This window comes from Fistularia commersonii, chromosome 29, assembly GCF_037954325.1.
Source record: "Fistularia commersonii isolate RoL2024-O1a breed Wild chromosome 29, RoL_Fcom_v1.0, whole genome shotgun sequence".
NCBI lineage: Eukaryota > Metazoa > Chordata > Actinopteri > Syngnathiformes > Fistulariidae > Fistularia > Fistularia commersonii.
The window spans coordinates 12,185,001-12,211,789 of NC_141312.1; the positions used below are offsets into that span (position 1 = coordinate 12,185,001).

The following is a 26,789-nucleotide window of genomic DNA, read 5'->3' on the forward strand; positions in this document are numbered from 1 at the left end:
TCTATTTATATGTATATTAATTTTTATTTTCCTTGTTTTTTTTACATAAATTGCTGCTGTGACAAAGAATTCCCCCTATGGAGATCAATAAAGTTAGCTTATCTTATCTTACAAGACAATGGTGAGAATAGCAATGTCGTATGCTTTAGAGACAATGGCATTGAGAAAAAGAAACAAGGCAGATGTTGAGTTTCTCTGAAAGTAAAGAGGATGGATAAGATCAGGAATGAGTCAATTGCTGGGACATGACATGCAAGATGTTTTGAAGAGAAGGTTGTAAGTCAGACTGCTGGTTTGGTCATGAGATTAGCTCCAGAAGAGGATGAAACCTGCATTAGCAAAATATCAGTTGAAAGTGAAATCAAAATCAGCCAAAATATACTTGAGAATAATCACTGACTGGTGCGTGAATCATAATGAAAAGTAACAAGTCAGATGTAAAGAAGTTGTACATTGAAAGGCTACATTTCAATACATTGATTCAAACTGGATTATCAAAATCTTGGATGGAGGAGTGAGTAGAATGCTTTATTTCAAAATATTAGAATCCTAACGCATTGAAGAAAGAACAGGATTTCTTCATCCAAATTTCATATTAATGACCTCACAATCCTGTAATCCACCACCTCTCTTCCTACAGCAAGAACTCTTAAACTTAATCTTTGCTCCCTGACAGGATTTACATATCGTCAGCACAGATGAGAAGCAGGTCTTTGCGGCGGTCCAAGAGTGGAACCAGAATGACACCTATAACCTCTATCTCTCCGACACGAGGGGAATCTTCTTCACCCTTGCCATGGAAAGTGTGAAGACAACCAGAGGCCTTGGGGGGAACCAGATGCTAGACTTGTATGAGGTACAAAGACCAAAATTACACAAAATAGTAAACAAGCAGTTTAGTACACTGCACTATAAGTATTAGCATTCCCTGTACCCATGCCCTGACTCACACTTGGGCAGAACCAGGCAATTGCATGTGAAATAATTTTTATTTGTGTATTTTGTATTCTAATGATAATAATTATAAAACAATAACTTACCTCAGTCTTACTTTTTCAGCATGTGATGGGCCACATCCGGCCCATTTTGCTTTTTTATCTGGCCCCCCAAACCATTTTGTTTGAATATTTTCAATCAATATTGAATTAAGAAACTCCTTTTTTTCCTTTTGTTTAATTGGGATGATTTGTGTGGTGTTTTTGTACGGATGATTACCGGTACATACAAAATAATGTTGGTACATTTATATGATCATTCATGATTTTAAAGTTGAAATAAAATGCAAACAAAATTAAATATTTAAATTGCAATTTTCATTTTGTTCAATTTATAAGATACCTAGTTGGCCCGCGCATAAGAATTAAATGAGAAATGTGGCCCTCCAGCCAAAATAAGTGCCCATCCCTGCATTTTCCATCCTCTACACAATACTGTATGCTATAATATGTTTGGCTCATTGATATGATGGTCATTGTTCAGTAAAAATGTGGCTGGAAATTCAAATTTTAATTTTGATCCTTTCATCACAAAAAAAGGAAACTGACACGTCTTAACCCTCTTCTTATGTTAAGGGTCAATTTGACCCATTGGGTCAATGGGTGAAATGGGTCAAATTGACCCTTAACATAATAAGAGGGTTAATTTCACTTGAATTGGATGTTTATCAGTGCGTGAGGTCCAGGGGGGTAGATTACAATGATGTATGGTTTGCGTGAGCATGATGACCAACACAAATGAGACTGGAAATATACATTTTAGAAACCTCCGGATTGGTGTATCAACAAAAATGCTGTTTTTTGCACTTGATGCAGGAAGGAGTTTCTCATGAACATTTACACCCACCTTTACCACGTCAACACAAACAAGTTAGGGCTAGCACCTGGATTGGTGCTGCGGAGGACAGCAGCATTGCCAATACATTGTAGCAGCATCTTAACACTTGATCGCATGTCGTAGCTCAAATTCAGGAACAAAATATCCAAGTTCATGAGGTATAAATTGACCAATTCATTGATGAGATTGATTGGCATGGACCGTAAAGCATTCTCCTCAGTCAAAGATTATGGTCTTTTAAGAGGCGCTTGTAGATTGATTCAGCTGATGGAAGTGACAAATTTCCTTTCCAGAAAGACAATGTCAAAACAATTAATGTGAAGGAAGAATGAATGTTAACAGGTTGTATTGAATAGAGCCACAAATGTTTTTTCAGTACTCATCTATTGATCCGTGTAGTAGACAAATGGGAAATAAACCAAATTTTGAAGTGAAAACTCATGTATTGTTGATAATTTACTTTTCTCATGTCAAATCTTGAATGTGATTAAAATGCCATTGCTTCTAAATGATCAGATCATTTTTTAATCAAGTCCCGGAGAAACTAAAACTTTAGGTGGTTATCAGGTTAATTCTTACTCAATGCTAATGCTAGCCTATCTCTTATTCAGAAATTGGCTAACAGCATCCCCAAGCACTGAGGAGCGGGATAAGTGATAGAAAATGAATGTATGATGTACTTATTTATTCATTGCATATAATTTCTTTTTCGTTTATAGCAGAAAATAGGGTTGCTACATAGATTCAGGAAGGATCTCACTGTGCTTAGAAAGACTGCGTCTGCTTACCAGTGTGCTACAGTACTGCTAATCATTAGTATTTATCCCTTTCTCTCTGTGAATTGAGTTTATCACTCCAGTTCTGGCAGGTGTGACGTCAGGATCCAAGGAAGTGAGATATTGACCAGCTCTGCAATAATTAATATTGGTATGACTTGTTCTAAACGGAGAACAGCAAAGCAGTGTATGTGTGTGTGTGTGTGCATGTGTTTGATGAAAGCAAGAGAGAGATAGACTATTTACATAGGCACAAGGAAGCATACCAAAAGGCAACACTAGTTGATATTTCTAACAAGTGTTACAATGTAACATATCTGACACAAGTTGTTACAAAATAATATACGATAATTAGAATTTTTGCCTTACCTTTATATGTTTTTTTGTTTCTTTTTTGGGAAATTCTGAGAAGCTTTGGGGTCCGTTTTTGTTTTCTACTTATTGAAGGTGTCCAAATTTTTATGGTACTTCCTTGTGATTGTAAATAAAAAAAAAAAAAGAAACACCCTGATATAAAACTAAGGATCTCCTTATGAGCATTTAATACACAGCAAAAAGCTCAATTGTCTCACTGGCTAATCCATGCTGTTCAATATATATATATGTCCCTTCTTCTGTGGTAAAAATAGCCTTAAATCACTGTTGATGATACTTAATTAAGAAAAGTTTCCAAATTATTTCCCTGATTTGCCATGTTAATGTAGTGTAAAACAAATTATAAACTTGGGAATAATTTCTGGGTGATGAAGATGCAACTCAATAGAAAGAAAAAGCTTTGGCTTCCATTTAAAATGGTAAAACCGTGATCTTTGTTGTGACCAATAATAACATCACAGATACAATGAAATAAAACGGCATGTGCTTAATATTTGTCTTTGTGTAATATAATACGATGGTGTCTTACCTTAAGAGAATGTGCTTAGTATAACAAAGCATGAAAAATCAAACAAAATCAACCAGAAAAGTGAAACATGAGACCTAAAATAAAACCTTGTGGAAGACCGCTGTTTATTTTCTCCTGGGCTTTCATAAGAATGAACCAGTTGTTTACTTGCATCTCAAAATTCTTTTTTGTTGAGAAATGTATTTGCAACAGGAGAGAGATTGTTTGCTGACATTCATTTTTTGTCATTTTGATTTCAAATTAATGTATATCTGGTGTTATGCTGATATATTTACATTCCTTTAATGCAAACAGATATTGATTTGTTTTGTGCTCTTTGATATTGTGCATTTTTTGATGTTAATCGAGAATGAGAGAGAGTCAGAATAAGAGATTTTTAAGCATCAATAATATCGGTTTACAGTCTTTATTTTCAATCACAGCACAAGATTTACTGAAAGCCTCAAGGTTTCTCAAATCTTACATCGCTGAGACGTGGGATGGAGATCCATACTTTTGTCCTTTGCTGTTAAGAAACCAGACTGTGGGTGATGGATTCAGGAGAAAAAAGCAAATTGGAAGCCATTCGTCTTGGATGGTGTGCATGCATGTGCATGATAAGGGGAGGTGGAGGATACATAACTACTGCAGCAATTGACAGGTGGTCTTGGACAAGGAAGGGAGCGCCCTTGTTAGCTACATCCATCCTGACAAGCATATCTCTCTGTCATATCAGATGCACAGCCTATTAGTGCCACTTACCCCGACGTGATCCTACAGGGAGGAAAACACATCCAGCTAAAAACCCTCACTATGGCAACCATTTGGAAAGCTCTGTCCTTTTCCTAATATATCATGCTCAGGTCTTGTTGAGGGATGCTTCTTACCCTCGGGATATCACAAAAAGTTTGGGAGATATGCCCTGGTTTTCCTGCAATTCTTTCATATTGACAGGACTGATGAAAAAGCAGGGATGTAATTACTGATCCAGTTTACAACGATACCGTTAAACCTGGTGATGGAGTCACTCAGGATACTATTTGTATTTCACTCAGCTTGGAATATTAAGATGCAGCCTAACTACACCAAACACCGATGTTTGATGAGCACATCTGCTATGATTGATCTCCTGCAATGAGAACAAAAATGAAACATTTCCGAGATAAAAAATAATCCTTTTTGGTCAATGTGAAAACCTTTTGAATCATGTCCAAAGAGTTCTTTGTCTCCACTCATCAGGTGGCAGGAATTAAAGGCATGCTGATTGCGAACAAGAGGCAGGACAATCAGGTAAAGACCTTCATCACCTACAATAAAGGCCGGGACTGGAGGCTCCTGCAGGCTCCTACTTCTGACCTGGAAGGAAATGACATTCACTGCATTCTGGTAAGATAATGGTATTTTCAGACTTAATGGGCACAATTTCACTTTAATGTTTTACTCACAGAGGAGTTTTCAATACCTAGGCTTCCAAATGACCTGAACGATGGATATTCTGCGTCAATCAAATAAGCAAATAGATAAATACACACAGACATATTAACATAGTATATTGTGGTGGCACTGGGGTAAAGGGCTGTTTCATATGCCATAATCCAGTCGGACAGGAATGACAGGTGGGGCTAAGTTGCTATAAAATTGTTCATGGTGTGATGTGCATTACCGTAGTTCTAGTTTGGTTGGATTAAAGTAAGACTCAATGCTGCGTTAGTTCTTGTAACCGTTTGTGACTCAGACATTTGAGAATGTCCCATTGTGCTTGAAAAATTCCACCTTTTTTTGTTGCCATGATATGATTATTGCTAAAGGACCTACAGGCCAATGCCAAATATGATGCTGTACAATGCTGAACGAGCAAAATGCCTTTTATTCCCCAACAGCTCTGGGGAAAGCAAAACTACAAAACTAATGGAAAAATGTATGCGCAGGTGGGGCCACTGCTGGCCCATTTGGTCTTTCTGCATTAGGTTTGTGACTGTTTTTTTTTTTTTTTTTTTTTTTTTTTTTTTTTTAATAACCATCAGTTTGGCTGAGACTCATTCATGGCTTCTGTTAACAAAATTGCTTTTGTTTTTTGTTTTTTTTTCCTTTTTTCCTGCTCAAACCCTGTTGGTCAACATTGCCAACTGCCGCCTTATAAACAGAGTGCCTCTTGACCACAAAAAATAGACCTGCAGACTGTGTCAGCTTGGCTGTTGGTCCTTGCTAACATGCTCTTCACATGGGATGACTACAAACTGTTTATTGCAGAGTTTGCAGTCCTGATAAGCCCCCCTTTTCTGCTATAGTTGCCAAACTAAGACAGGAGCATCACATCTACGCTGTTGGTCCCCCTGTTTTTGCACATTCATGCTGTCTTGATGCAGTAGATTAGAGTCCACCCCACTGCAATAGCTCGGACATAGTGACATAGTACAGGGTTCCGTAAAACAATGAGGTAAGAATAACACCTTGTCCTGGACATTCAGGATTATATAATTTACCTGGCCAGTACCACCATTTTCTCCAGGGTGTTTTTGGTGGTGATGGATGTGCCAAAGGCAGCGGTTCTGGCACACTTTGGAGTCTTTCTCTTGCAGCGCAGATGGTTAAGCATTTAATTGGCTTTGGGCTGTGGGTTCATTCTTGTTTGTGTACCTGGATGAGATACTGGGGGTCAGCCCAACTGCTGAGCACCATCTGTCGCACTTGCAACTTCTCTTTGAACGACCTGATGAGCACTGGGTGATTGTGTCTTTGGCCTGCTCGTGACTCACTGCCAACCTTTCCCACCAAAACTGTTGCCCATCAAAGCGGACACAATTGCTACTTTCCCTTGCTACCACCACTCAATCAAGATCCTCCAGGAGTTTCTGGACAAAGCTAACACTTTTTAACAGGGTTTTCAGAACTATAGCCTGTCTGTTGCACCCCTTGAATGAAGCACTGAGTGGCAAGGGTTCGGGTGATAAGGGCTTCTATGTTGCTTGAGCCACCTGCAGCTGTTCCTTAGAACCACTGATGCCATTCATATCCTTTCACACCTCAGGACTAAGTTGGAGGAGGCCGAGTCTCCATAAGTATGTGGAAAGATGGTCAGTTTCTTGTGTTAGGTCTTTTAGGCATTTTGACCCTATCATATTGGACCTGGTTAGTGCTCTAAAGGACATTACTGGATATTCTCCGGTGATCAGCAGTAATGTGTGAAACATTACCAAAGGGAACCAGCATCTAACAAACCACATTGCACCACATTTGAGTTTGGCTCCTCAAGCTAGAGCTATCACCACATTATAGTTTTACAAATGTATTGCATTAACCTTGTAAAATATGTATTAAAACTAAAATGCAATTGAACCTTATTTTGCATTATCTCAGCAAAGATAAAATAAAATCCATATTAACGTGCATGTTCTTTGGCCAAAACAAATGAATAAAACATTTCAGCTGGATGCATCTGTCACTTAAATAACAAACTTGTATAGTTACAGGAAAACACAATTATACATATCAGTCCTGTCTGACTGATTTCAACATTTCATTACACAAACGGTATATGTGATGTCAAATTTAGAGGTTCAGAAATCCACTGTCTTTCATGTTCTGACATCCATGATACTTGTTGCTAGGATGAAATCAAAGATATTTTCTGTGCAAATCTAATTGTCTTGCAACTCTGCAAAGATCCAATGATTTGGGCTCATTTTAATACAAGAAAGAATTAAACATTATTTTGCTCTGCTTGTTCTGATTCGTTCAATTTCTAAAGAGCTACTTAAATTAAATGATGGATAGTCAGTTGATTATTTACTAGCATGAGTACATTGAATTTTGATATCTGTGTCTCAAGGCTAAACAGGAGAGAAAAAAGTGAAAAAAAAAACAAAAAAATATAAAAAATAACTCAGAGATTGGTTCCGCTGTACCCTGTTTTGCATTAATGCTGCTTTAACTGTGTACTACATGGATTTTTGTCTCATTAAAGAAGAAACTGAAGTAAGAGTGACTGACATATCAAAAGATGCTGTTTTGCAGCCTGTTCCTGCCTCTCAAGCATGCATTTGTTTTGCAATCATTTTTCAGCCATTCTGTTCACTCCATCTTCAAATACAAATGTCAGAGAATCCTTACCTGTCAGGAACAATCTCAACCAAGCGCTCAGCTCCAGGAATCATTGTTGCTACAGGTGAGTGTTTTCCACATAGCTCCATTTCATGGTATCCCAGTTAGTTAACTAATTGCAAACTTTTGCTGAAACTAAAATCAAATAAGTATTGTTCCTTTAGAAATGAACCTTATTTTTCTTTATTTTTTGTGAACAACATGTAAATTTTGGCAGGTGATTGTGATGATCTCTTTTGAAATCAAAGTGTTAAATATCTATTTTGGTGCAAATAGCATTATATTATTACTATTATTACTATTTTTTGTTTTGTTTGTTTCTTATTTTTTTTTGTTCATAGTAGTATTAATGCATTTGTATTGGAATCAATGTATTTACTTTTTACCAACAGCACTTTCTACACACTCTGAAAACTGATAAGTAACTGTGCTGTAGAAAAAAATAAAAAAACACACATATATATATATATATATATATATATACAGGCATACATGTATATGTATGTATATGTATGCATACATGAGTCAAAAAAACTACAACGCCAAGCCAATGGAGACGTCAAAGAGGAGGGCAGGGCTACCTTCCTGCAGCTACATCCTCCAGTTTGAGGCCAGTCTGCATCTATCTCAGGGCAAGGAAATCTGTGTCGCCCGGCTGGTTGTGGCTATAGCCAAGAAATCCATCCCGATGTGCATGGGGCACACAAGCATCCACTACAGGCAATCAGCAACAGGGTTAGACTTCATAACCACATGTGAATGTTCATCGTGAACTCTGAAATGGCTGCAAAGGGGCGCAGTGATCCACATAAGCCATGAAGAAATGGCTTTCCAGCAGGAACCAGAAATAATGTGCTGACAGATGCAGGGCCAACAACTCCCAATCAAAAACACTATACTTGCGCCATACTTGCTCCCGCAGTTCATGGCTAAAGAACATAAGTGGGTGCCACGCATTTCTCACATGTTGTTCGACCACAGTCCTAACCGCAGTATCTGATGTATCAGTCGTCAACACTATAGATACCATAGGTGCCGGATGGGCGAGAAGGGCTATGTTAACCAGGGCGTGCTTAGCCCCATCAAAAGCCTCCAGGAGTCTGGGCAACCATGTCACCTGCCTTCTTGGGCCGCAAAGCCCCATAAAGTGGATGAAGGAGGTGGGCAGCGTGAGGGAGGAAACAGTTGTAGTTCACCCAAAGGGGAACTACTCAGAACTCCTGTAATGCCTTGACAGTGGCCAGGCAGGGAAAAATCCCGCTACTACTTGCAATATTGAAGGCAATGGGACCACACCTTTATGGCGAAATGTTATGAACCAAGAAGTCAATCACCAGCATTCCAAACTAACACACAATTGACTATGAGGCTGTGTTCGTCCAACTGACAGACAACGTTTGTCAGGGGCTCCAGGTCCATCATTTCCTGGCGCCCTGAACAAGCACGGGGGAACGCAATGCCACGCATTGCTGCCGCACCGCTTTCACCGGTCTTTCACTGTCTCGGAGCGGCCATTAGGGCTGCATCCAGGTCTCCGGATGTCGTCTGCAGGGGACCCAACCCCACGCTCTGAATGGCAAAGCAGTCGGCCCCCCCTACAAGACCTCGGCAGTCGGCGATGGCCAGACACCAGGAGTTAGCAAAGGCCTCGCACACTGGAGGTGGAAGTTGGCGCAGGAAAATGTGCAGGAAAAGGAACCCGCCATTGTTGGATTCCAGTCGCGACTGCCTCTTGTCCATCAAGTCTACGGCCGACCCATTGCCCAAACTGGTCAGAGAAAGCAGCCTCTCCATCCGCTTTCTGGCAGATAGGCTGTACCTTTCGGTGCAGAAGTTTTTTGAGGGCGCTGTGTCCGCTGAGCTGCGGGGGGTTGCACAACAGCTCCATGACTAGCCATGTGGACTGCTGATCCAGCACCGTGATGACTAAAAAGTACCTGGCTTGTTCTGAAAATTTTCACGCGGGCGGAATAGTGGTTCCACATGCTGAAACCAGGAAGCCAGGTCAATATGCCAGAAGTCCAATAGCCTGGTGGTTGCGCTGGGCATAGCCAGCTGAGCGAGTTGAGGCAATGTGACTGAACTGGAGTCACACACTTCATCAGAGTCAGACATGATCATGTCAGGGTCACCAATGTGGTGCAGTGAGAACGAGTTCAAACTCTATTTTCCAAGCACCAAACAACAACTGACTGAATTTCGATGAACCATAATGACTCTGACCTAACTATGCCCCAGCCCCCAGATCCATGGGGCATGAGGCCATGTCCCTTAGTATCCGGCACAACACAGTAAAGGTGTGTTGTACTGTGGAAATATACGTGTGTGTGTGTGTGTGTGTGTGTGTGTGTGTGTGTGTGTGTGTGTGTGTGTTCGTGTGTGTGTGTGCTCACGCGCATGCGCGCGTGCTCAAATGTTTGTCATGGACCTTGTACTTTGTACTGACCAGTTCCGTAGGTCAGCGACAGCTTAGCCTGAAATTAGGCACAGTGCAAGAATGATCAAACTAATTTAATTAACTTTAATCAGCTAACTTAGCTTTAAGATTAAGCAAACCTACGGAAATGCAGTCGCCAATTTTGTGAGTGTATGGTTTCAGTGGATGGGGGCTGCATTCGGTCAAATAGATATCGAATTGTGCCTTCATTTAGCTGCTTGCGATGCTTAAAATGTTATAGAGGCCTTTTTTTTTTCCTATATTAAACCTGCCCAAAGATCATTGATGAAGTTATGTCGAAATCATGAACCTATGCTACCTCGCACCAGAATTATGGTGAAAGAAGCATGATAATTTACAGAGTTACTACTTGATGGCTAGCTCTATTATCAGTTTAAAACCAAATAAATAGTATTTTAGTATCTATTAAAATTAATTTCTAGTATTTATTATATACTGAGGGTAGGAGTGTTTGAAGAGGTTAAAGGGGTTGTCTTGCCTGTTGAGGTTTTAGAAACCGAACCCCTAACAACTCCCCGGGCACAGCATAGTTTTGCCCATTGCCCATGCTTCATCATTGGTGTTACATGCGGAGGATTAATGATTTCTCGCAAGGAATGAATAAAACATTCAACATATATATATATATAGAAATGCAAATAATAAATAAAAAAATACATGTTTTTGCTGTGATCCTTTATTGTATGCCTCATTCAAGATGTTTGTGTTATGATATCTGCAGGAAATATAGGACCTGAACTTTCCTTCAACAATGTTGGAATGTTCATCTCATCTGATGCTGGAAATACCTGGAGGCAGGTGAGATTCATCTACAGGCATCGATATGTATATGCATACAAACGCACACACATATCTATATGGGGTCAAAAATTGAGTCAAATGCCATGTATGAAAGGAGTGTGGTACAAACCATACTACCATTCATTTAAAGTGGAATTACTGAAAAAGGTGATATTATTACTCCAATGTTCTTATTTAGTTACTGTGATTGACCAAATAACATGTATGATACTAATAACATTCTACAATTAGTCTTTCAAGTTATAGTTTGTTATATCTATTAGATTTATTAATCAATCATTATTTTTTTTATCAATTTATTTATATCAGGACAGTTCTATTTAATTGGAATAATGTCATAGTCACATTTGTGGAAAGTAAAAACACTTTCACGCTGACTTTGCACCAAGTAAAAAAATAATATTTTTTTTTTAAACAATGCAAATGTTGTTAAAATCAAACATATATGGTTTGGTGTACTAAGAAAACTTAATGGCCATTATAACATAATCGTTCTTGCTTCTAATTTCAGTTTTGTCGTTAGATTGCATGATTCATCACTTTTGAACCAATTAATGAATCTACGTATGTATTTATTTGTTTTATAACTTTTATTTTGCATGACAGTTACTAATGTATCAGCAACCTCCATCGATATTTGAGTGAGTAAAGGCAGTTAATGGTGTGATGTTTGAATGTTTCTCCAGATTTTTGAAGATGAGCACAATGTGTGGTTCCTGGACAAAGGAGGGGCTCTCATGGCGGTGAAGCAGCCATCAGTGCCAACCAAACATTTATGGTGCTTCCTTTTGCGTTTGTTACACATTTATTTACTCTTCCATTACTTACTTCATACAGTGTCTATCATACGTATTCACCCCCTTGGATGTTTTACCCTTTTAGTCCTTTCATATATCAATCATGGTCAATAAAATTTGGCTTTTTTAACACAAACATTTATTGGAAAAAAACTCTTTAATGTCAAAGTGAAAACAGATTTCTACAAAGTAATGTCAATGAAATAAAATATATAAAGGAATGTAATTGTTAATATAATTAATCACCCCCTTTTTAAGTTAATACATGAAGACAGAAGAACACGCCAAGCAACTCAGGGAAAGGGTGATTGAGATGTACCAATCAGGGGATGGATCCAAAAAAATTCCCAAGGCATTGAACATCCCCCGGAGTTCAGCGAAATCCATTATCAAGAAATGGAAGAAATATGGCACTTGTGTGAATCTGCTTGGATCAGGCCGCCCTCGTGACCGTGCAAGTAGGAGACTAGTGAGAGAAGCAACCAAGACCCCTACGACTACTCTGAAGGAGTTACAAGCTTCAGCTGCTGAGATGGGAGAGACTGTGCATATAGCAACTGCTGCCCGGGTTTTTCACCGGTCAAAGCTTTATGGGAGAGCGGCAATGAGAAAGCCAACGTTGAAGAAAAGTAATTTAGATCTCGACTGGAGTTTGCCAAAAAGCACGGGGAAGACTCCATGGTCAAGTGGAAGAAGATTCTTTGGTCTGATGAGACCAAAATCAAGCTTTTTGGCCATCAGACAAGACGTCATGTTTGGCGAAAACCAAACACTGCACATCACCAAAACCACACCATTCCCACTGTTAAGCATGGTGGTGGTAGCATCATGCAGTGTGGATGTTTCTCAGCTGCCGGACCTGGAAGGCTTGTAAAAGTAGAGGGCAGAATGAATGCTCCAAAATACACTGAAATCCTGGGGGACAATCTTATTCAGTCTGCAAGAGAACTACGGCTTGGGAGAAGATTTATTTTCCAGCATGACAATGATCCAAAGCATTTTGCAAAAGCTACACAGGAATGGTTAAAAAAGAAGCAGGTAAACGTTCTGGAGTGGCCGAGTCAAAGCCAAGACCTCAATCCTATAGAGAATTTGTGGTGAGACTTAAAAAAGGCTGTTCATGCCCGATACCCACACAACCTGACAGACCTTGAGCGGTTTTGGAAGGAAGAATGGAGCAAAATTGCTGTGGGCAGATGAACAAGACTTATCCAGACTTATCCACACAGACTCACTGCTGTGATTGCATCCAAAGGTGCATCTACAAAATACTGACTGGAAGGGGGTGATTAATTATGAAAACAATTATATTTCTTAATATGTTTTTATTTCATTGACATTACTTTGTAGAAATCTGTTTTCACTTTGACATCAGAGTTTCTTCCAATAATTTTTTGTGTTAAAAAAGCCACATTTTATTGGCCATGATAGATTTATGAAAGTACTAAAAGGGTTAAACATCCGAGGGGGTCAATACTTATGATAGACACTGTAAATCCTACAGTTGTTTGGGGTCAATTCAACTCTTATCAGTGGTCAATTACAGGTGAGACCATATTTTACTTGATCTGTGCTCTTTGAATATGGCATAGGGTAAGCCATCTCATTTGAAAGTTGTTGATTTTCCATTTGATTTTGATTTTGATTTTCCACTTAGCATTAAGCTTTGGTACAAAAGCTCACAGTTTTTATTTTATTTGCATCTTACCCTGATGAAAGATCAGATTCTTTCTCACTGCATGTGGCGCATTACATTCCCAGACAGCAAAACTTTCTTCAGTCATTTGCATGCATTTTTAAAATTGTTTTAAAGAGACAGATTAATTGGGCCTGTAGGGTTTTTTGTCTCTTTTACAGTTTTAAGCCCATGAGCACAAAAATGTAACACATATGAATATTTAATATCAACTTTCAATTAAAAGCTGAGCACTGCCCTTGATCATAAAGTATTTTCCAGGAAATGTGATCATGCTTTTTTTTTAATGTTATACAGTTCAAAGAAATAATTAAAGTGTTTATTTTTACTCCAACCACCGCTTATGTTTCAATCAACATAGAAGTAATTTAGAATTAATAGTAGATGAGTTTTTGAATGTTGCCAACTCTGGAATCAATTCTGCAGATTGATTCAGATTTTTTTTTTTTTTTCCAAATGCATTTATTTATTTTTATTGTAGTTATTTTTTCCAACTAAGTAAGGGCAAAAAAAAGTTAAAAAAAAAAAAAAACATAATTAAGTATACGGAAATATTGGATGCTAAGAACTCAATGTGAGATATCTTCATATGAAGACTCAGAGTCCCAAAGGTTAAGCAACTCCATTTGATAAGGTCCTTCATTAAGAACTACACTGACCTTTTTAAAAAGAGGATTCAGAAAAAGAAAACTGGTAAAAATCCAGAAAAAGTAGAAAGCATGAATGTATGACTTGAAAAGTAGATTGATTGAAGAAAAACTCTGTCATTGTAATGGATGATCTTTCCCCTTCAGAAGAAATTGGATCAAAACATGCTAAGTTAAAAAAACAGTTAGTCACGATCAATATTTCCTAGGCTCAATTCATTTTCTGGCTCTGGCAGTGTTTCGACATGTCACACTCAGGAGCTCTGACTTGTTCTCACCATTGTTGATAAGCTGTCATAAGCAATAGAGCCCAGAACCTAATGATGAGAGACGCCTGAGTCTTGTTTTGCTGTCTCTATCTGCAGTTTGGTACGTCAACATGAAACTGTTCTATTCTGCTGGTGTCTTTTCTTTCTTTTCTCTTTGACAACAAAACATGTCTTCCTCTTATGTGCACTGAAAGCTCATGATTTTACATTGGCCATTTAACGAAAAGTACTAAGCTAGTTAGGTCAGAATTATACGACAATCTGTTGAGAAAAGCTGATAGTTCTGATCCTTCCTGGCCATCAGAGTTTAATAGAGAACAACGTGTGTTTACTCACCACTGCTGCGTTTCTGATGGAGATGCATTCTGACACACAGGATAAGCTTTGATGAAGGGAGCCAGTGGACTCAGCACAGCTTCTCTTCTGTGCCTCTGTTTGTGGACGGAGTATTGGTGGAGGCGGGGGCAGACAATCAGATCATGACGTGAGTTCCCAAAAAGAAACATTCAGAAGCTAATGCCAGCAAAGCTTTTTTCTTCTACTCAGATTACAAATTTAACCATGCCCATTTTCTGAATACCCAGAATTTTTCTGCTTCACCTGTGTCCAGGGACAGTGAACATTAAGCTTTTAGAATCCTAGACATTCAATGATTAACCTATTCCAGGCCAGATGTTTGAATTGAATTGATTTGATTGCACTGGGTATTTTTCAGATATTTGTTTTAAATTTTAAAAGTAACCTAAAGTTTGAGAAACATAAGCAATTTGTCACTGAATTAAGAATTCTTGGCACAACCCAGGCTGAATGTTATTTCAACAAATTCACCCTCTTTGTCAAGAGACATTTATCACCTCAAAACCCTTAACTTAAAACTTATTGTTGATCTTTTTCTTCTTTGGCTATATTTCAATTTTGTAACATGGTCCCACCTATTACAAAACTCTCAAAAACACGGTTGCTTGATTATGCGATTATGCGGGGGGGGGGGGGGGGGGGGGGGGGGGGCTTGGTGGTCCAGTCTGCAGACACTGGCTGTAGGAACATGGAACATTAATTTCTGGTAGGGAAGGAGCATGAGCTGGTTTGCAAGGCTGAGAGGTTCCGGCTAGATATAGTCGGACTAACCTTGATGCACGTCTCAGACTTGGGAACCAAGTGTCTTGAGTGAGGTTGGACTGTTTTCTAAACTGTAGTGGCCCCCAGTGAGATGTGCTGGCAGGTGTAGTCATCCTGATTGCTCCCCCTGCATATTGGGGTTCAGCCTGATGGATGGGGGACCTTCAGGTAGGGGGAAGGGTTTTGACCGATGTGTATGCCTATGCACCAACATAGATTCAGACTACACACTCTTTTTGGAGTCACTAGAGGGGCTGGTAGAAAGCACTCCTGACTACCTTGTCTTACCAGGGGACTTCAAGTCTTTCGTGGGCAATGACAGTGGGACCTGGAACAGCGTGATTGGGAGGAATGGCGTAAAGATGTGCACATGTAGACCTGGCACACCTTAGTTTGCACCAAGCTGCGGGGCAGAGGGAAACTCCGAGACATTATTAGTATTTACTGAGTCTTGCTCTGTTTAACCAGAGTTAAATGTCAGAACTTTCTATCTATTTTTCCGAGCCCTGCTTCAACCTTGGCTGCAGGAAAAATTATATGGATAATGAATGAATGAATGAACAGATGAATCAATTAAATATTCATCTTTTGCTCTGCAGCTTTTTTGGTCATTTCAGTCATCGCTCTGAATGGCAGCTGATCAAAATAGATTATAAATCCATCTTCAGCAGGAAGTGCACCGAAGAGGACTATCAAACTTGGCATCTGCACAATCAGGTACCAAAGACGGGTGTATAGAAAATGCTGGTCTTACAATTACATTTGCGACCTTATGACATTGTAAATATGGAATTAATGGGCCTTGACATATCTGTGAACTCACATTGGAAAAAAGCTATTTTATAAGTGAACAATTGTTGTAAAATTCTTACAATTGTTGTAAGAATCTGGTGACCTCACTAAAGTTGGCATTGGAACAGGTGAAATTGGATTGCTGGTATTTCAGAAAAAACTTCAAAAGGGTTTTCAACAAATTCCCCACAGTTTTGTAGAACTCCAAGACAGATGAGAGGTGAAACATCTTCAAGGAGGCCCCAATGACTGGTTGCCACGATAAGATCTGAAAACCATAGACCATGACCTGGATGATTGGGAACCTTCACAGATGAATAACTGAAAAACACCTGCAACTAGGTGCTTTCAGAGTACCTGTTTGACTGCTTGGAATTTTTTAATATTTTAAAGTGTGATAGTAATCTGAAGGTTTGGAAGTAATCTATTTGGTAATCTGTTTGGAAGTCTTCCAAATAGGCATACACAACCAAATTTTTACATACTTGGACATGGAGTGAGTTCCATAGTAACTGTAGAAAGTCAGATCTCTGGCACTCTATCATTGTCTTGCTCTAAAAGTTTTATCACTGACAGATGTTTATGTCTGTAGGGGGAGCCATGTGTGATGGGACAGAAACAGATTTACATGAAGCGCAGACCTGGAAACTACTGCATGCTGGGTAAAGACTATTCCAGAATCCTCTCGGCTGAATCCTGCATTTGTCGAGCACATGACTTTGAATGGTAAGATGAAACATACCACACTTCTTCTTTTTCCCTTCCTTGTCTCTTCGATGAATTTCTGAATGTCTGAAGGATCCCAATATTTTCAAATGTTTGCATCTATTTACATTGGGCATTGGCTAATTAGGAACGTTTTAAATAGCTAATGTCACCAAACCTGTTGTTTAGTGAAGTGATCTTCCTAATCAAATGGTGAAAAAAAGGGCCGCAACAGGATTGGAAGGAATTCAAACCAATTCTTTAATGTGATCATCTGGATTTTGAAAATACCATAAAACTAAATAGATTGAGCTATCAAGTTACCCATTAATTGGTGTGCTCTTACAGATTGTTGTCATTGCTAATGCTTTGCTAATCACCCTATTAGGGATTAAACCCACCAAGTGGATAAAGTCACATTTTAAATAGAATTGTCTGGACAGATGCCTGTTTTGTGGAAATACTGCAGATATTACTTCAAGGAAGACAACTAAAAAAGTAAGCGTTATAGCAAGTTAGACAGCGTAGCAAATAAGAGTTGTTCCCTTTCACTTGAAAATGTCCATTTTGTAGTCTTTGATAGCAAAGTTTCATTTGCTCTCATTATTTACAGAAAGCATTCAACCATCAGACCGCATGCTTCTGAGTGTTCTTGCAACTTCTTGGCAAGTTCTACGTTTCTGTAGAATCTCAATGATTGCTGGCATATTATGATGCCAGCAATCATTAACCTGATATACCTAAAATCAATACAGAACATTCAGGGTTTATTGCTTCACATCCATTTTCCCACCACTTATCCGGGGAGGGGCTGTTAGGTGAGTAAATCAGGGAAACCTTTAACAATTGCCATTACACCCTTGCTGGGTGTCCAACTCATCTAAACAGAGACCTTTTGGCATGATGGACCAAAAGCTCTTCACTGAGCTTCCCTCAGATGTGGTTGTCCACTTACAATAGCTCTATGGTTAAACCCAAACATACCAGGAATGATTTTTTCAGCTGCTTGATTTTAGATACATTGTTCTTTCAATTCTGACCCAAAGTTTGTGACCATGGATGAGAGCTGAAACATACAGGGACTGATAAATTGACCACAATTCAGTGCTTTCATCCCTATTAAAAATACACTGATTTGTCTCTCCAATTCATACTCCATTGTGACCAACTTGTGAACATGACACCAAAACACAATCAATCCTTCAAACGGTTTCAAAAAGAGACCCATGGTTGTTGAGCTGGAGGAGATGAATCCCAGCCCACAGACTACCCCAGTACCTGATTTTGATTGTATGGTGATAAAGCAGGACCAGATTGTCCCCAAATAGCAGAAGAGTGAACGGTGCGCCATATGCCAAGATGGCCTCGCCCAAAATTGGAGCAGCACCTCAGGAGAGGGCATGTAGGATAGTTCCGTAGGTTTTGCTAACCCTAGATGTCCAGTCTGCCTCACCTACAGCTGAGACACTTTGCTATTATCTAAGACTACACCAGTAGCCACCCATGAGAGTAGGAGGAAGTGGTGCAAATGTAATTAAAGCCGGGGCTGCAGCCACGCTATGCTAAAGACTAACCCCTCCAGACCAGTGGTACCATCGCTCCTACTCTCCAATGTCTGCTCCCTGACAACAAGCTGGACGAGATGCAACCGCTTGACTGCTGAGGGGAACACGCAGAGAGTGGAGAGACTGCTGTGTGTTTTCTTTCACGGAAAAGTGGCTCCATGACAGCGCCTCAGACACAGCCATATGGCTGGAAGGGACTTTGCTGTTTCCGATAGACAGAGCGCCAACTAGCTCTGGTAAGAGATAAGGAGGGAGGCTGTGCATCTACATTAATCAAGACCAGTGTGCCTCATCAGAAGTGTTTTGAATGGCTTGTCAAACCACACATCACAGCCAGCCTCCCCACATTACTTGATCTGCTCCAGGTCGCTATTTTCCCAACTGCATCACAGAGGATGGCATATCCACCACCCTGTACTTGGACATGACACAACAGGACCACAAGGACATCAATGTCAGAAAACCGTACATTGATTTCAGCTCAGTGTTTAACACCATCATCCCCCAGAGACTAGTGGAGAAACTCCTCCTACTCAGCCTGAGCACTGCCATGTTACTGGATCCTGGACTTTATGTCCGAGAGACCAAAGTCAGTCCATGTCGGAAGGACATCTCCAAATCAATAACACTGAGCACTGGATGACTGTGTATCCAGATACGAGGGGAACCAGATCAAGTACACAGATGACACCGCAGTGGTGGGATTCATCTGCGGAAATAAGGAATCAATTTACAGGAAGGAAGTTAAACACCTGGATGGATGGAGCAGAAAGAACAACCTACTGCTTAATGTGGACAAGACATAGGAGATGATCATTGTTGTCTGAAAGCTAGGACCTGAGCACACCACCCTCTGCATCAGTGACTGCACAGTGGAGAGTGGGCAACATCAAGTTCCATGGAGTACAGATCTCGCAGGACCTGAGGTGAAAAAGAACACCTCTGGGATTGTGAAATGGAGCCAACAGAGACTGCACTTCCTGAGGAAGTTGAAACAACCCTCTCTCCTCATCAACATCCTCAGGACCTTCTACAGAGGTGTGGTTGAGTGTCCTACCCTACAGAGTAGCTTATTCACCATTTCATTGGCAGCAGTTAACGTGTTTTGTTTAAAATATCATATTAACATTTTTTACGTATACAAACTGTAGCATAGAAAAAAAGCACAATAATAAAAAAAAAACGTTATTGTCACTTACCTTTACTTATAAATGAAGTCCATGTGCAGCTTCTTCTGAAGAAAAGCATTGATAACGTGCTTGTAGAAGTCCACCAGCAAGTCTTCAGTGTTACAGGTCTCTTTCTTAATGGAAATCACTGCTAGTGAAGAAAGTCGTCCTTGATCAGTCCTGTTCCGACTGTATGTTTTGAGTCTTTTCAGTGCTGAGAATGACCGCTCCACCAATGCTGTCGTAGCTGAAACAGTGACCACCAGCTGGAGCAACTTTGTCACCACAGGAACAGTTTAATGAGATCCTGGGCCAAAAAAGTTGAGAAGGTGCCCAGGATATTTACATTCATCCCTCACCATTTGTGAGCTATACAGCGCGATGAGATTGGGAAAAACGACTGCGCTTGACTTGCTAACTGTTTACAGTAGCTTGCTATCGCTAATTATAATATTTTGTAGCCAAGTAGTAAGAAGGATCCCTGTAATCACCAGAAGAGACAGCAGTACGGTCTCAGTGCATAGCATGCCAGCACAGTTCGCATAATCACATAATCCTTGTGCAATCCGTAGTGGGCTCAGATAGTTGCTGTGCCACCGCAAGTCCCCTTCTTCATATTCGAACGGTAAATGTGATTTTTTTTTCAGAGATTTCAAAAAAAACAAACTAAAAATGGTAAAGCTAAGTGAAAAGATAACTTAATAGTGCAAATCACTGAATAAATATAACCATTTAATTATTTTTTTTATTTTACATTTTTTTCCTTTCCATGATGACAGGTGAGGCCCGACCTCCCCTGCCTCTACTGACTGCATGTCACTGATATATATATATTCATTCATATATATTATTTATTAGTGCTACTACTCATCTCAGGGATGTAGGATGTATGTGTGAGTGAATGCATGCGTGGTGTAGGGAGTATAGAGTGTACGTGTGATGAGTGCCAACGAAAGAAGAGAATGGGCAGAATGAAGAGAGGGGCAGCCCTGTAGGAAAAGAGTACTCTAGAGGGAAGAATTAAAGACTTTCTAGACAGGGTCTTCTCCAAAATGCTTCCAGTTGTACCACACTACATGGAGTGACCAGGTACTGTATGTGCAACAGATAGTTGATGAGTTACCCATCAACTGATCCAGCTCTATTCCAGGAGCTCAACCCCTCACACTAGCTCTGATTCTTTCCTCATCAGCGTGTTGAGGCGCAAGGTCAGATCAGACTTTGTGCTTCACTCAAAATATCACTTCACTCAAAATATACTTGCCCTGCTTATTCCGACTCCATCCCACTGAGAGGCTCTTGTCCTCATTTTTGGTCCAGTTGATCTCTTTAATTTTTTTTTTTTTTTTTTTTCTTAGGAGAGCAAAAATTCAGATTCCAAGAGGTAACAGAAATTAGATAATTAAAAAAATGTCTAGGATTTATGGATTCAAGCTCTGGTCAGTCAGGGGAAGCTTCCAAATGACTGGACAACAACAGCAAATGAAATCAGGAGTTAGGTAGGGGAGTACTTGAAGTGTCATCTGGAGAGTAGTAGATAAGTAAAGTTGGTGCACACACTCTTATGTGCACACAGTGTGCACAATTATCAGTCAACTGATTATTTTGATCATATAATAATTTTAACTTGAATGCTTATTGGACTGAATGCATTTCAGGTGTGCATACTTATTATGCAGATTCTTCTCTGTAAAAATGGGCCAAAAAAAGATTTAAGTGATTGAAAAAGGCAAAAATGGTCAAGTCTTTCAGAGGGTTGCAGCACTCTTGAAATAAAAATGTTAAAAAAATGTTATCGGAAAGAGTAAGAGAGAAAGAGTAAATCAGACGAGCTGAAGTCAACATTTGTGAACAGCAGTATAGTTGCACGTTGAGAGCACTACAGGGGCAGTATTTGCTTTAAGAATGCTGGTATAGAAAGTCAGAGGGAGCTTCATTGTGCCTTTTGTGGACCTAGAAAAAGCCTAGGATAGGGTGTTGAGAGATGAACTATGATATTGTAGGAGGAGTGTCAGAAAAGAGTTAGATCAGTGCAGGACATGTATGTTAGCTGTGAGACAGTGGGTAGTTGTGCTGTAGGCCTGACAGGGAAGTTCAAGGTGGAGGTGGGACTGTATTATGGGTCAGCTCAGTGGTGATGGACAAGCTCACAGATAAGGTTCAACAGGAATCCCCATACTACGGCATGTTTGCAGATGACATTGCAACAAAAAGCAGAAGAGGTGGAGGAAAATCGAGAGAGAGGTGGAGGTTTGGCCTTGTAATGAGTGGGATGAAAGGTGATCCACAACTAAACTTAATATCACATGCAGATATGAAGATGTTGAAGTTTTCTTTAGGAGTGATTAGGATGGATAGGATCAGGAATGACTCCCAACAGATGGACAGCATATCTTAGATGTTTTGGACCGGAGGTCAGAAGCCAGACTGAGATGGTTCGGTCATGGAAAGAGAAGGGCTAGTGAATATATTGCTGGAAGGATGCTGATGTTATACAAGGTTCAAAGTCTTGTCATATGTACAGTGTTTCCCCGTACAATGAAATTCTTACTTTGCTGTGGATGTGTTGGTTTGAGAGAAGAGGATTCAGAGAATAAATGTAGGTGGTTGACACTGCAATATTAGAACTAGTCAAATTTGTCTTTCAGTGACAGTCATTCTCTAACTAGTGCAGTAGTTTCTATATATGATGACCACAAATCACTTGAAATTGAAGCATTAATGTCTAATAATAATCTGGAGGACATTACAATGAATTGGAATCAAATATCATTATTTGAGGACTTATGGTTGCTCTATATGCACCCATTTGGAGACCATTTGCACATATCTAGTGCATAAATCAAGATGCAATCGAAAGGGCATCAGTTACCTAATAAATGTACTCAAGTTACACTAAGAAGTAGCATTAAATGAAAACAAATTACAAGTGGCCTATATTTGACCTCTAATTGAGAAAAGGTTATAGACAAATACATTTATTTAATTATTAAATTTACTTTCTTTTGGACGCAGTTTACAGTATTAGCACATGTTTTTCTGTTTAAACCTGTAATTCTGTTTTGAAGACACATGCATGGAACAGGAGGGTGGTAAATAGAGTTTAAAAAAAAAGCCACACTCACATTGAGCTGTTATGTAAACATTACCTGCAAGAGAGCAGGAAACGAAGACTATTTAGTGTCCACCAGAATCGTCTAAGAGTTGTTTTATTTCTAGTCTGAGTGATTTCTGGCTGTTTATTTATTTGGTGTCTCCATGTTTTTGTTGGGGAAGCATTTGCCATGTATGGCTGTCTCATTGTTGGTGTGTTGTTTCGTAAAGTCTGCCTTTTTTTGTGATTATTTCGAGAGGTCTTACACCACAGAGGAGCTTGTGAACGTCAGGATTACAACTTTTGTTCTTGACCTTCATCACTACATCAGTGGAATTAGTAAACATTCTGGTCAAATGTGCGCCTCTGTGCCTCTGCCAACACATACATCGCAGTGTCGCCTGTAATATTCCTATCTGACATTTGTTCACTGGGAAACAAATTGGATGAACTTCAGCTGCTGTTGGGGATTAGCAGACTTTTCTCCATCTTCTGCGTTGAGTTTCATGAAGAGGTGGCTGTGAATATTGATGCAATACTTTATGATTCGGTTGGCAGGCTTCCAACACTTCAGTGTGGATTGCGACACAGCAATCAAAGTAAAGGTGGAGATTTGTGCTTTGCACAAACAGTAGCGTTAAGTACAGTCTTGAGGCGAGACAGTGGTGGCGACCCCCGGGAACTGCAGTGGGCCCTCCTCGTCCTCCCAGTCCAAGGCCAGGGTCTGGATCTCCTAGCCAATGAAACCTGTTGTATCAGAGGTTAGTTCGTAGCTACCGGGAGCAAAAAAATGATACCCTGTCTGCTTTTCTCCAAGCAGGTTACAGTGAGTCCCTTTTTTATACAAAGAGTAAACAATACATGCATTGAAAAGTAAAGAGCCACACATATATACAGGGTGGTACATATAAGAAAAGGAACTGTACCTATCTCCAAGTCCGTCAATTTAATGGGAGTGAGAGCATCGATAGGAGTGTGTCTTGGATAGAAATGGAAAAGTACAGGAAAATCTTCAAACAATAGATGGTAACAGAAAATTGTCCAACAAGTAGCTGGTGCAATAACGTGACAGTGATGCAAAAAAAACCTTTCTCCTGATCCGGAATTTTTTTTTTCATGAACAGCAAAGTGTTTTAATCCCCGTGTGAGTTTGCCTCCTTCATCCTGGTTGCCGTTTACATTTCACTGCATGAATGAGGCCCAGCAAGTGGTCACCGACTAGCGTGGAGCAGACAAACCTCTAGCTATTGTTCTCAATGACTTTACAAGGGAACCTTTCCAATGATCCCCCTTAAAATGTAGACAGTTTGTTAAATATCTAACCAGAGAGGGGAACGTACTGGATCAGTATTACACCACAGTAAGCAGTGCTTATCACGATGTCCCCCAAGTAGCACTGGCCTTCACAGACCACCTCTCTCATGGTCCACCTGATTCCTGCAGACAGGCAGAACTTAAAACTCTGCAAACCTCTTATTAGGAAATCAAAGAAGTGGACCAGTGACACTGGAGGACCTCCAGGTGTGTTTGGACTGCACCTACTGAGATGTATTCAGGTCTGCCACCAAAAATCTGGATGAGAATACAGAGGCTGTTATATTATACATCAATTATATGTTGAGAGCTCTGTTCCATGATACACCAGGATGAGATTTAATGATGTCAAATGTTTGTTGACAGCAAAACTCAGAGGGTGAAGGTCAGATAAGGAAGCTGTGTTTAGGAGTGAGGAAAGAGTCCTGTCCAAAAAAGTACAGAGTACAGATTTAACAAGGACTTGTGGGAAGCTAAATTGCTGTACTCAGGAAAACTTAAATGACCTCTTCTCAGACAATGACTCTGCTTCTGTCTGGAAAGGGTTTTGACAGACCACCACCTCCAACCCCCCCCCCCCCCCCCCCCCACACACACACACACACACATACACACACTCCATGAACAATGCACGCCTGGCCAATGACTCGAACGTGCTCTGTTGAAAGACGGTTCTGACACCATCTCCCATGACACAACTGTCCAGCTCCAGCCCCACCCACTCTGTTACAGTAAAAGCTAGGGCTCCCCCAGAGCCGCTCATCCCAGATCCCCTTTCCTCCACCACCTCAGCAACACCTCTTTCCCTTTTGGAAGGAGATATGGATAGGTGTTCAGGAGGCAGAACCCCTGCAAAGCAGCCAGGCCAGACTCTGTCTCTCCACCCTGCAGCACTGTGCCAATCAGCAGTCTGCAGTGTTTACCAAATCATTTATCACCTCACTGGAGACATGCCACGAATCAATCAGCTTTAAGGCCTCCACCATCATCCCCGACCACAGGACTCAATGACTACAGCCTTGTCACCCTAACCTGTGAGGTGATGAAGTCGTTTGAGGGCCTTATGTTGTCCTACTTAAAATCCACCACAGACCCTCTCCATGACCCCCTCAGTCCGCCCACAAAGCCAACAGGTCTGGGAACAATTCAGTAAACTTGGCCCTCCTACATCCTATGGCACCTGGACATGGCAGAAACCTACTGTAGGATCCTGTTTGTAGATTTCAGTTCTGCCTTGAATAAAATCTTCCCAACTTTGTTATGGGACAAGCTCTCCCAGCTGACTGCATGACTCCAGCAGTAGGTGGATGACAGACTTCCTGACTGACAGGAGGCAGCACATGAAGCTGGGAAAAAACATCTTTTATTCCAGGACCAGCAGTACCTGCTCCCCCCAAGGCTGTGTTCTTTCCTCGTTTACTCCTCTCCCTCTACATAAACACCTTCAACTCCAGTCACCAGTTCAACAGTGATCCTTACTAACACCGCCTTGACCCATCCTCTCTTGGGCTACTTTTGCATTACTTTGCACCACTTGCTGCTTTGCACAACCAAATACCCATATTGTGATTTCTCTTTATTTGATTTATTAAATGTCTTCCACTTCACACTGATAAACCACAGCAAATTCCTTGTATTTGAAAAATACCTGGCAATTAATAAATATCAGCTACTGATATAATGAGCCTATTGGCTGGCTGCAGTATCTACTATTGGCTATATGCCTTTTAAGACCACAAGTAGTTGAAATCCAATGGAATTAGGTTCCTAAAATTAGCAAATTATTCTGATTATTTTAGCTAGGTTGCACTGAAAAATGTTTCAGTGGGAAACAGTTTATGAATTGGTGTAATGTATAGAACTATATTTTCAGATCGTATATACGCATTGAAGCTTAAATTCCCTGTTGTCTTCATCCTATTATGGAGAGCAGACAGCATTGTCATATTCTGATTTCCCAAGTTCTGGGTATTAATGTCAACATAAACTGTAAACCCCCATACATCATCATTCCATCATCTGTCCCTTATCTTGGGTGGGGTAGTGGGGGCAGGAGCTGAAGCAGAGGCTCAGACTTCCCTCTCCCTGGCCATTTGGCCCTACTCTTCCAGGGGGGACCTCAAGGCAGTGTAGCGATGTAGTCCCTCCATTGCGCCCTGGGTCTTCCCCAGGGGCCTCCTCCCAATTGGAACCACCCAATCTCTAAAGGAAAGCATGGACACCTTGCGGAGAAAACTTTGTCCGCTTGGATCGTAACCTTGTTCTTCCAGGATCCCCTCAATACCGTGGCTGTGCCTAGAAATTCATAATTTGATCTTATATTTTAACAGCTCATTCTTATCTAGAGCTGTCCCAGTAGCAGGTCCAGGATTACGGCCAATCAAAACACAGCAGAAATGTTAGAATGCTTTACATGCTTAGGAAACACACAAAAGGAATTATACTGTAAGTATTGTGGTGGACGAGAAGGGGCGTGGTCTCTCACCCCACGGGACTAACGGTTGGGGCGTGTGGTTAAGCCGGGTATATATAGATTATCTCGGATGTTCAAGTTCCAGTTGTATTTTGCTGGTGTTTCAAATTAAAGAACCAAACTCCTCTACGCCTCCGCCATTTTTTCATTGTTGAAACACCACATTGGTGACCCCGAACTGGGCATGTCTGACTCCGATGAAGCTTGGGATGCTACCTCATCTACGGCGCCCCATTCAGCTCAGCCGGACCCGACCGCCCTGGTCGTCTGGCTGCTGGAGTTTTGGCAGAGCACCCC

At 40.5% G+C, this 26,789-nt stretch overlaps 1 protein-coding gene across 1 annotated transcript in view; it reads left to right on the forward strand.

Annotated features, from left to right (window-relative positions):
* sorcs3a (sortilin related VPS10 domain containing receptor 3a) overlaps positions 1 to 26,789 on the forward strand; it is a 283,860-nt gene that overhangs the window by 218,667 nt on the left and 38,404 nt on the right. Inside the window, exons 9-16 of the mRNA XM_086176758.1 lie at positions 677 to 856; positions 4,732 to 4,878; positions 7,555 to 7,657; positions 10,773 to 10,849; positions 11,539 to 11,630; positions 14,638 to 14,745; positions 15,980 to 16,097; positions 16,765 to 16,898. Coding sequence (XP_086032884.1) covers positions 677 to 856; positions 4,732 to 4,878; positions 7,555 to 7,657; positions 10,773 to 10,849; positions 11,539 to 11,630; positions 14,638 to 14,745; positions 15,980 to 16,097; positions 16,765 to 16,898 — 959 coding nt within the window. The remainder of the gene's footprint in view (positions 1 to 676; positions 857 to 4,731; positions 4,879 to 7,554; positions 7,658 to 10,772; positions 10,850 to 11,538; positions 11,631 to 14,637; positions 14,746 to 15,979; positions 16,098 to 16,764; positions 16,899 to 26,789) is intronic.